The sequence below is a fragment of the Equus caballus genome, chromosome 5, assembly GCF_041296265.1.
Source record: "Equus caballus isolate H_3958 breed thoroughbred chromosome 5, TB-T2T, whole genome shotgun sequence".
Lineage (NCBI taxonomy): Eukaryota > Metazoa > Chordata > Mammalia > Perissodactyla > Equidae > Equus > Equus caballus.
The window spans coordinates 64,923,238-64,935,295 of NC_091688.1; the positions used below are offsets into that span (position 1 = coordinate 64,923,238).

General features: G+C 38.2%; 1 protein-coding gene across 1 annotated transcript in view; it reads left to right on the plus strand.

Moving 5' to 3' along the window:
* SLC25A24 (solute carrier family 25 member 24) overlaps positions 1-12,058 on the plus strand; it is a 47,216-nt gene that overhangs the window by 16,792 nt on the left and 18,366 nt on the right. Inside the window, exon 4 of the mRNA XM_001492743.5 lies at positions 10,089-10,200. Within this exon, the coding sequence (XP_001492793.2) occupies positions 10,089-10,200 (112 nt within the window). The remainder of the gene's footprint in view (positions 1-10,088; positions 10,201-12,058) is intronic.

Genomic DNA, 12,058 nt, shown 5'->3' on the forward strand with positions numbered 1-12,058 from the left:
GACTAGGTAAGAGGGAAATTCCAGAGCTCTCCTAGCTAACTGACAAAGAAACACTGATGCAGACTTTCAGAAAACAGAGACGCCAATTCGAACATTATTGCCAGGGTCATCAGTTCAACTATTTAATAAGTCAGACCTCTGCAGACTTAATGTTTTATTTCACTGAATAGAGCAATAATCTCTGAAAGACTCTTTTCTTATAAACACACCATAGGAACTAATTTTTTTTTATGATAACAGAAAACAGAAAAGGGCTGTTATATTATATTAATATTCTTTTTTTTTTTTAAAAGATTGGCACCTGAGCTAACACCTGTTGCCAATCTTCCTTTTTTTCCTCTGCTTTTTCTCCCCAAATCCCCCCAGTACATAGTTGTATATTTTTAGTTGTGGGTCCTTCTAGTTGTGGCATGTGGGATGCCCCCTCGGTGTGGCCTGATGAGCGGTGCCATGTCTGCGCCCAGGATCCGAACCGGTGAATCCCTGGGCCACCGAAGCGGAGCACGTGAACTTAACCACTCGGCCATGGAGCCAGCCCCTATATTAATATTCCTGTGAGTGTTTTCAGTCTTCATTGTCTAAAGAGTTTCTTCTTAATGGCTTTATTATTGAACTTGTCTTCTTTTGTATTTGTGCCAGTAGCATTTTCTTCCTTCTTGTCGGTTTAGAATTTCTTCTATAAGCAGCTGCTCAGTAGGAAGGCCCCAGGTCTCAGAGCTGAGCATGATGTTACTTTCGTTAACGGTGAGTAAGAAAGGCTTTCCTGAGGAAATGAAAAGCTGAAAAATGAAAAGGAGATAAACAGCATTTTGACGGTGAGATATGAGGCATGTAATATTCTGCTTCTAAAGTCACAGTCTTCCAGGAAAATGAGGGTTTTTCTCTGGTCCTTCCCGGGCAGAAATCATATTCCTGTATTCATTTTGATAGATTTAGGAATAATGCACATTCCAAGCCCAAGCTCCACAATGGACCATAGGTAATGCAGAGCGATGGATATTTAAAAGTAGCTATATAATTGTATATATAAATATTTTATGACAGCTTTATTGACATATCATTCACATACCATAAAATTCACTCTTTTGAAGTACAATTCAGTGGGTTTTAGTATATTCACAGAGTTGTCAACCACCACCATTATATAATTTTCGAACATTTTTATCACCTCAAAAAGTAACCCTGTACCCATCAGCAGTCATTCCTTACTCCTCCCTTGCAAGCCCCCAGCAACTGCTGATCTATTTTCTTTCTCTATGGATTTATCTGTTCTGGACATTTCATAAAAATAGAACCATCCAGTATGTGGCCTTTTGTGCCTGGCCAAAAGTTTTCACTTAGCACGATGTTTTCAGGGTCATCCATGTTGTAACCTGTGTCAGTACTTCACTCCTTTTTTGGGCCAAGTCACACTCCATTGTAAGTGTGTACCGCATTTTGTTTGTCCATTCATCAATAGATGGGCATTTGGGTTGTCTCTACTTTTTGGCAATTATGAATAATACTGCTATGAACATTTTTGTCCAAGTTTCTGTGTGACATATGTTTTCAATTCTCTTGGGTGTACACCTAGAGATGGAATTGCTGGATTATGTGATAACTCTATGTTTAATATTTTGAGGAAGTGCCAGACAGTTTTCCAAAGTGGCTGCACCATTTTACAATCTTAGCAGCACTATATGAGACATCCTCCCCAACATCTGTTACTTTCTATCTTTTGATTTTAACTATCTTTGTGAGTATTCACTGGTGTCTCATCATGGTTTTAATTTGTATTTCCTGATGGCCAATGAGTTGTGTATCCTTTTGCACTGTTGGGCTATTATTATTATTACCAGCATTTATATTTCTTCAGTAAAAATACCAGAATAGGTTTGTGTTAGAAAAACCTCAGTTTCCCCTCCTTTGTGTCTCCTGTTACTCACAGGGAACACTTCACTTCTGGTACTTCTGGTCACCAAATGTGTGGGATTTTTTCCTCACAACAAGCAATTCTCTTCGACACCAGCTGGGTGTCCTACAATTTAACTCAATTCTAACACTGTCTGCCTGGAGATAGTGTCAGATCCCACAGGTTAAAGGCTCAGTCCCACAAGACTGCCCCCCACCCCACTTCAGATGCCAATCGTAAGTAATAGGTCCCCAGGTCACCTACAACTTCTGTCTGATTTGGCTGCAAATTGGAGGTTCCCACGTGCCCCTCCCCCTTTGAACTGGATTAATTTGCTAGAGCTGCTCACGGAACTCAGGGAAACATTTACTTACATTTACCAGTTTATTAAGGGATCCGATAAAAGAGACAGATAAATACCCAGATGATAAGATACATAGGGCGACATCTGGGAGGGTCCTGAGTATAGAGGCTTCTGTCTTTGTGGAGTTAGAATGTGTTACCCTCCTGGTGTGAATGTATTCGCCAAACTGGAAGCTCCCCAAAACCTATGCTATTGGGATTTTTATGGAGGCTTCCTTACATAGGCGTGATCAATCATTAACTCCATTTCCAGCCCTTCTCCCCTCTCTGGAGAAGTGGAGGGGTGGGGCTGAAAATTCCAAGCTTCTAATCATGGCCTGATCTTTCTAGTAACCAACCCCCATCCAGGAGCCATCCAGGAGCCCACCCAGGGTTGACTCATTGAATAAAGGATGCTCCTTGTGCTCTTATCACTAAGGAAGTTACAAGGGTTTTAGGAGCCCTGTGTCAGGGAGGAGGTCAAAAACAAACATTAGAACAAGATATCACCAGGAAATTTCAAGGGCTTTAAGGGCTCTGTGCCAGGAACAGGGGACCGAGACCAATTTATATATTTTCTATTGTCTCACCTGTTGTAAAAGCAGAATGTGACTCGGGTGTTCAGTAGTGGACATCGTGGCCCTTCCCCTGAGTGCTCAGCCTCAGTGTGACTCATATACTCCAAGTGTCGGCTTGTTTGCTGCCGTTTCACTGCCTCTTGGTGTCCCAAACCTGACTTCCTGGGAGAGCGACCTGAAAGGTGCTGACTGAAGCAGCTGTGGCTAGCTCATCAGGGCACGAGATGGGAGTCCCTTGGTTGAAATATAGTCCTCTAGTTTGACTTTTTCAGTCAAAGATATGGGTGGGGCATAGCTGAAATAGACAGTCTCTCCCAAATATGTGTGCTGCATGTATCTTTATCTTTTGCTCTCAAGTAAAAATCCATTTTCCTTTTAGGCTTTCATCTCCATCCCTCTTTCCTCTCATTTTCTTATCTCTAGTGCTTTCTCCACGTTTATTGAGGACCTTGGCACCTGTCACACAGTCATTTTCTCTTTATCCTAAGTCCTAGGAAACTTGAGTGTTTGAGCTGGTGACTCATCTTTTGCCTTAGCTTTAGTGTTCCTCGGCTTCCACAACACCTGAGACTTTCATCTCCATTTGGCTTTGCAGCCCACTCCCTCTCAGGATTGTATCATAACTGGAGGCTGCTCCTCCTCGGAAGTGTTAAACAGCTGTATCTTACCCTTCTTCTTCCAGATTTTACACTGCCTTGCTCCCACTATACTTGCTTTTTGACTTACAGATCTCTGGCCACTTCATTTCCACCAGTCCATCCATCTCTTCTTGATCGGATTCCTTCTTGCTTTCCCCCAATCCTGAAGCATCCTACCAGTTGCTTTCTTTGCCCCAACATTTGGGCTATTAAATATTTCTAGAGAAAAAGAAAAATGTACAGATTAGTACCCCTGAAATGTACAGCCTTTATTCTCAACTGGACCTTTGGGTTGAAGCTTTGTGTATTTCTGTTCCTGGTCACCTGTGTCTTCCGTTCCCACAGTGACTATTCCAAATGTTTCCCCTTGTTATTCCAACCTCCTGCTCTCTTAGTGACTGGCCATTCTCTATAGCTTCAAAGAAGGTAAGATAGGCGTTGTTGAAATTTATTGACTATACTCTAGCCATGTTTCTTTCAATTCTTTGAATTCACCAAAGTCTTTTCCAACTTGGATCCTTGTACTTGAATACTTAAAGGACTGAAGGCCTCCTCCATCCTTTATTAGCCTTTAGTTCTCATCTCAAGGAGATCTAGCACCCAATCTAAATTAGCCCTCTCCCATCCTTTACAGCAGTTATTCTTTATTTATACAATTTGTTTCTCTGTTTCATGGCTCTTATGGATTGTAACCATGGGCTTATTTCTATAGCTTAGTGGTTAGAAGTATAGTTTCTGAAGTTAGATGCCTGGGTTGGAATACTTAACTCTGCCTAGTGGCCCTGTGACCCAGGACAAAATACTTAGCCTCTTTCTGTGAATAAAATGGAGACGATACGAAGAACATAGGCTTGTTTTAAGGATTCAATGAGTTTACAGGTGAAGTGCTTAGAATGATGCCTGGCAAATGCTCAATGAATGTATTACTTGCTATATTTAATGCTGTTTTTCCCACCAAGCTGTAAGCTTTGAGGGCACAGACCATGTTTATCTTATTTTATGCCCAGCACTTTGCAATAGCGTGCCCTCAGAAAATCTTGAAGAGTGTGTTGAAGAATGAGTAGAAGTTATGCTAGTGTAAAAGGGCGGGAGGAAGGACATTGTAGGTAGAGGAAAGGACATGTGCAGACCGGAAGCATATCGACAGCATATTCGGGGAAGGAGTCAAGCGGTGTTTCTCAGGATGCCGTCTAACCACTGGTCGTCTGTCTCTTAGCTAGTGGTCTGTGGGCTCTTTTAGTGGTCCAATGGAAACAGCCATGAATATGACACTAATGACCAATTTGTGGGATTGAAGAAAAAGGACAACAGAAATACTAGATAATAATAGTATGTAAGTCTAAATAGGATAATTTGTTTTAAACAGTTCTAAGATTCTTATCTTATTTGGAGAGTGGGGTCAAATAATAATTTTAGATTTTGTTATATGTACGTGACCAAATTTCAAGGTAAACCACTAAAAGTACAGGAATTGAGTATATAACCAGGGAGGGAAGAAATAGAATAAGAAAATAAATAAACAAGCACAAAATTCAGACCATCCAACAAAGAGAAGAAAGGAAAAAAATTCAAAGAAAGAATGCAATAAACAGAAAGCGAAAGGTAAGATGGGAGAAATAAGGTCAAGTACAATAAAACCTCACCAAAATGTGCCCTGCAGTAATTAGGTCCTATTTTCCCTTCCCCTCCATTCTCAAGTGGGGTGGGTTAAATAAAGTTAGTATCTTTCCTCAGGGGTGTGAGGTGGGAAAAGAGTAAGTTAGAAGGTAATTGCCTTCTGATCAGACAGGACTTTCTCAGTTGGGTGTACAATCTGATGGGTACATATAAATATCAGTATTTTCATACTAATATTTTTGGGACCGAATATACTGATTGAAAAATGTTATTAACCTCACAGTGACATGAAACTATATTAAATTTTTTATGATCCCTACTATGGTGAACTTTTAATGTATGTTAAAATAAAAATTAACATAAATTTTGTCAGAACCCAGATTATCAGATGAAAGAAAAAGTAAAACAAAAATCCTGCTAACTAAAAGACTGCTGAGATAGCTAAATTAATATCAGATATGATAATAAGGTAAAACACATTAATGAAAATAGAGTGTCATCACATTTTCAAATTCACCACAAAGACATAAAAAAGTTTTAAGCTGATTGATAGAATTCCAGGGATAAGTTGACAAATCCATCATGGCAGTGAGAGATTTTAACATACATCTTCCTGTATTTGATGGACAAGCAGGGAAAAAATATAGTCAAGACAGAGATTTAAATAAATATGAAGCCTGATGGTAATGGTCATACAACAGAAGCTTGCACCAAAAAATTAGAAAAAAATTTTTTCTCAAGTTCTTATAGAAAATTTATAAAAATTGATTTTGCAGTAGGCCATAAAGCCAGGCTCAACACATTTCAAAGAATTGGTATCACAAAGACTACCTTCTTTGTCCACTGTGTGTTAACTGAGAAGTCAGTAACAGGAATAATTTCTAAAAATTCCAATGGTTTTTGAAAATAGTATGCACTTCTTAATATCTCATGAGTCAAGATGAAATCATACATGGACATTCAAAGATACTTTGACTTGAAAAAAATGAAAATATCACATATTAAAATTGGATATATCTAAGGTGGTACTTCAGGGGAATGTTATAGCCTTAGGGCTGTAGCCACCCCTGACACAGGAAGGGTTAATAGTCACTGGAAAAAGCTTGCCAACAAACTGTGACCCAGAGGTGAGAAGACCGATTAGCCAATGACGGGTAAGACCTCCGGGGGTGGGGGTGGGGGGGTGGGTGGCAACCTAAGACAGGCGGAGGCTGCCTGGGGGCACAGATGGAGAAACGATATCGATATCGGGAGCAGGCGGGACTGTTGCCTAAGAGACCTTGCCTGCTCCGAGATAAAAATATATGAGCACAGCAATAACATGATAATATCAAAACAGAGGTCAAGGGAGGGCTCCTTGAGAAATCACTAAGAATTCTTGGCATTCGCTAATTACTTCATCCAGAACACCTGTGTATGTTTAACAGCTGTAAGCTATGTATGTATTGAAACGCTGGTTATAATAAACTCAGAGTGGCCATCAGCCCTCTCCGCATCTATCCTGTTGTGTACATTGGGTTGCAACACTGACAAGGGCTTGTATTAGAAAAGGATTAAGGCTGAAAATTAAAGTGCTAATTTAAGGGGAGAAACCAGAATAACCTCAAAGAAGATGGAAGGGAGATAATTAGGACATTGGTGGAAATAGAAAGCAGAGATACAGTAATAGGATCAACAAAGCCAAGCATTGGCTGCTGGAAAAGACAAACTTCTGGAGAGATTGATGAAGAAAAAAGAGAAATGAGATGTAAATCAATGATGTTCAACTGCAGATACACACATCAGAAAAGTTTCAAAGATAATGAAATATTTTGTATAACTTTATGCCAATAAATTTGAAAACATAGAAATAGAAGATTTTATAAAAATATAATTTATGAAAACTAAATCAAGAAGAAATAGCCAGTAGTACTCAAGCAAAGATATTGCATCAGAAATTAACAATTTTCCATAAAGAAAACTTTAGCACCAGGTGGTTCTTACAAACTGTCAAAGAACAGACTTACAAATATTTGTAGAGTGCAGAAGTACACTATCCAATCCATTCTGTGAGGTTATTATAATCATAACACCAAAGGCAAATAATGAAAGAGGAAAATTACAAGCCAATACCATTTGTGACATAAATGTAAATGTATATATTTTTTTGGTGAGGAAGATTGGCCCTGAGCTAATGTCTGTACCAATCTTCCTCTATTTTATATGTGGGATGGCACCACAGCATGGCTTGATGAGTGGTGTGCAGGTCCCCACCCGGGATCCGAACCTGTGAACCCTGAGCCACTGAAGTGGAGCGCGTGAACTTAACCACTACACCACCATGCCAGCCCCCAAATATTTTAAAGAAAATATTGGCAAACTGAATTATCTGTATAAAAAGCATAATACACCACAATCAATACTTTTAAAAGAGCAACTTAAAAAATTTCATTAGAAGACTCAGTACAGAAAAGATGTACCTTCTCTCCAAATTGAAGATAATGATTCAGTGCCATTGAATAAAAAAAACCTACAGTTTTTTTGGAGGAAGATGTCAAGCTGAGCTTCAAATTTTTATCAAAGAGCAAAGGCCCAAGAATAATCAAGACATTCTTGAAGAGCTGTACAAAGTTGGCGACCTGCCCTATCAGATATCGAGTTGTTATTAAGCTGTAATTAAGACAGTGGTATTGCTACACAAAGAGACAAGTTGAAACTTAGAACGTGATATCCCAGAAACAGACACACAAGAGAAATGGCTTTGCAAATCACTGGGTGAAGGAGAGACTAGGTAATAAATAGGGCTGGTGCACCTGGTTATTAATGCAGACAAAAGTGAAGTTGGATACCTGCCTCACACCATACACAAAGATCGACCTAAATGTGAAAGTTAAATTATAATACTTTTAGGGTAAAAAAAGGAAATGTCTTTATCTCAGTGTAGGGAAGAATTAAAAAAAAACACACACAAAAGGCAGTAGCCATAAATGAAATGGTTGATAAATTCAGCTATATTAAAATCAAGAACATCTGTTATTCATGGACACCATAAACAAAGTGAAAAGACAAAGACAAAGTATTTGCTAATTTATAACTTTAAGGATTAAAATTAACTATATAAAGAACTATACTTATATAAGCAAAAGACACACAACCCATTAGAATAAGGGGGAAAAGACACCAACAGGCACACACCTTCACACAGGAGGAAGCATGAATAGCAAATGAATATGGTAAGAGAAGTTTAACTTCAGAAGAGGAATGCAATTTAAACCCATAGTGAGACTATCTTACTTAAGAAGTTTGTCAATACTAAGTGTTTTGTGGTTTTAAGCTACAGAATTTGCAATTCATTTATTCATTAAATAAATATTTAATCTGTGCCAGGCATTATTCTAGACCCTTTGGTCATATTAGTGAAGAAAATCAACAAAATCCTTGCCTTGTGGAGGATGCTTATGCATGTGTGTGTGGGAGGTTGGGCGGTGGGGTCAGACAATAAATAGTTGCATTATAATAGAAAATATTGGTAAAAATAGAGTGATAGTTACTGCAACCCAGAATAATATTATAAACATAAGTAGTAAACAGGACTTGCATGCAAATATGGAATGTTAATACCTGTGTGCTGGGACAAATGAAAGTTTAAGTGTGATTTCACGTATGCAGATCAAAATTAAAAGTGGCACTAGAAAACACGATAATATCTAAAAATTGCATTTGATTTGACTGCCATCTTTATGCATTATTTTCACACAAATCATAGAATTAATATAAAATTTGGTGGAGACACCGAAGTGTTTTTTCAGAGACATTCGTTAATTCAACAAATAAATGAGCACTTTGCTTGTGCCAGCCACTGCAGGTGCTGGGTATACAGACAGGAACAAAACAGTCAGAATCCTGGCATGGTTCAGAGTTGATCTTAGGAAAAAACAGATACAAATGGCCCTACTGCCAAGTAACTTGTAAAACAAGCAAAAAGTTAATGAAAAATATTCAAGTCTACAGTATATTAATTTTAAATGTTAAAGATGAGGTACTAGGATTTCTTAAGACTCAAAAAAGGCCCAATCGCCAAATTTGGTTTTTTTATAATCACTGCTGATTTTCTTAGCTTGCAGGAAGTTGGAGAAGGAAGTTGATAGCAGATTTTGAGTATATTCCAAAAATCATATCCAAATGTTACAACAGAACATTAAGAAAAATCTTCCTGAGCCAGTGCATGAAAAAATGCATCATAAATCCATTCATTACTACCTCCCAGTATTTTATCTTCCAGCTTTTGTGTTTGATAGCTCGTTGACTTAGAGTTTGACAGCATGCCAAAAGTAGTCTTTAGTGAGATCTCTGTGTAATTTTGGGGTCCATTTTTTTTTTTAAAGATTGGCACCTGAGCCAAAAACTGTTGCCAATCTTTTTTTTTTTTTCCTGCTTTTTCTCCCCAAATCCACCTAGTACATAGTTGTATATTTTAGTTGGGTCCTTCTAGTTGTGCCATGTGGGATGCTGCCTCAGCATGGCCTGATGAGCAGTGCAGTGTTCATGCCCAGGATCCGAACTGGTGAAACCCTGGGCCACCAAAGCAGAGCACGCGAACTTAACCACTCGGCCATGGGGCTGGCCCCTGGGGTCCATTTTTATCTAAATGATTATCTAACTGACCATCAAATGCTTGCTGCCATTTCCCACAAACTATTATTGTAAATTGAGATTTTTTCATTTAATAAGAATATTAAGTTGGAAAAGAAACTGTCATTCTGAAAAATGGCCGATAATGTAAGTTTTATTTATAAATTTTTTGTTCTTTTTTTGTTTTTTTCCTGAGAAAGATTAGCCCTGTGCTAACTTCTGTTGCCAGTTTTCCTCCACTTTATATGTGGGTTGTTGCCACAGCATGGCTGACAAGTGGTGTAGGTTCACGCCTGGGATCTGAACCCATGAGCCATGGGCCACCGAAGTGGAGTCTACTGAACTTAGCCACTACGCTGTGGGGACTGGCCCCCTTGTTTCGTTCTTTAATCAGCTTCTTTTTATTTTCAGCATTGATGCTGATGGAACGATGACAGTAGACTGGAATGAATGGAGGGACTATTTCTTATTTAATCCTGTGACAGACATTGAGGAAATTATCCGTTTCTGGAAACATTCTACTGTAAGTATGCTTTTTGTATTAATTTATACTTATTTGGAGCTGTAAGCCATAGGTATAGTTATCATCCGAAAACACTCTAACACTTAGGGGCCAGGGTGCCCAAGTCCCAGTAGCTCCTAACTTGTAGAGTTCTGCTTATTGTATTAGGTGTGTATTCAGAGTATCTTAGAAAACCCCAAGACTACATGAACACTGCAGATATAGTACCTGTTTTTGCTGTTCTCAAAGCTTGGAACAGGTACTGTCTTCCAAAAATCTTACAAAGATAAGCTGCCCAGCTTTTATTGGCCTTTAAGTATGCTGCCATAGGGAAGTGTAGAAGTCATAGAATTTCACTTTGTATTGATATTATATTGCCCCATCTCAGCACCTCATGATTGCTGAGGGTCTCTTTCCTTGGCCATTGATGATGGCCAAAGACCCCTCCTAAAACTTTTGCTTGTTTAGTCAATTGCCTGGATTTGTCTCTGGCATGAGGTACTTAGAATAATAATCATTGAAGGTTAAAAATCTTTAGCTTATCTGCTCAGCCTTTCACACCTGTCTGTTTGTATTCCTCAAAACTTTCAAATTTTAATGGAACTTCATTAATATTCTGCTAAAGTACACTGGTATAAATGAAGTTCAGTTTATTGTGTAATCTGCTCCTGAAACCAAGGAAAGCTCTTTGAGGGAATTTTTATTTTCCTAATGGGCTTGCCTTCTTTATTTATTTGTGGATTTCAGTAAATTTTATATCAATTAAATGAAGCCTAGACTTCACAGGGCCACTAGTAACAATGCCTAAACTTACATGGAGCATTGTAGAATTATTGGTGATTAATGTCTTTTCAACTATGCGTATAAAATAATACTATGTTAGTTTAGTTGCCCATATAAATTTTATACTCATGTGAAGTTGCATTTACATAATCAAATTCTTACTGTATCTTTGGCGATAGTAACAGTTGAGGCTACAATCATGTATCTATTTCGTTGACAGTAAAATGAAGAGAAAGAGTTACTATGATAGTATAGCTCCTGAGCCCTACACTCTTACCTATAAAATGTTACATCAGAATCATTTAAATAATAAAGTTATAAAAATATTATCATTATAAAACTTTGTTTCTCTCAAGCTATATTTGTGATCTATGGGAATGCTTAGAATAGATTGGAGGATGGATCATTTTAAACAACTCCTCCCTGTTAGCTAACTTTTATATAGAATCTATTATGTGTTTTAAATGACAAGTCAGATTTAGAAAAATATTTATAGAGGGGCCGGCCCGTAGTGCAGCGGTTAAGTGTGCATGTTCTGCTTCTTGGCGCCCCGGGGTTCGCTGGTTTGGATCCCGGGTGCGGACATGGCACCGCTTGGCAAAAGCCATGCTGTGGTAGGCGTCCCACGTATAAAGCAGAGGAAGATGGGCACGGATGTTAGCTCAGGGTCAGTCTTCCTCAGCAAAAAGAGGAGGATTGGCAATAGTTAGCTCAGGGCTAATCTTCCTCAAAAAAAAAAAAAATTTATAGGCAATCTATATAAGAAATAACTTTGGGGGTATTCACATACTTAGTTTTTATTTAATTTTTATTTACATATTTAAAGCATATATCATGGTACAAACTGTAACGTGGATATAATTTTGAGATAAAGGGAGTATCTTTGAAGAATTGAGAAACTAATTTCTTTCTGTAGCTAAAAGGATTCACTACATCTGGTAAAATGCTGCCCTTTCATTCTGACATAGATCAAAAGGAGAAAAGTTACTCTGAATCTATTAAGAAAGAAAGTTGTCATTGTTGGTTTTGTAAATTTGTAATTACTGTTAATTTTCATTTCTTGTGAACGGATACTGTACTTCATTTAGTGTGATAG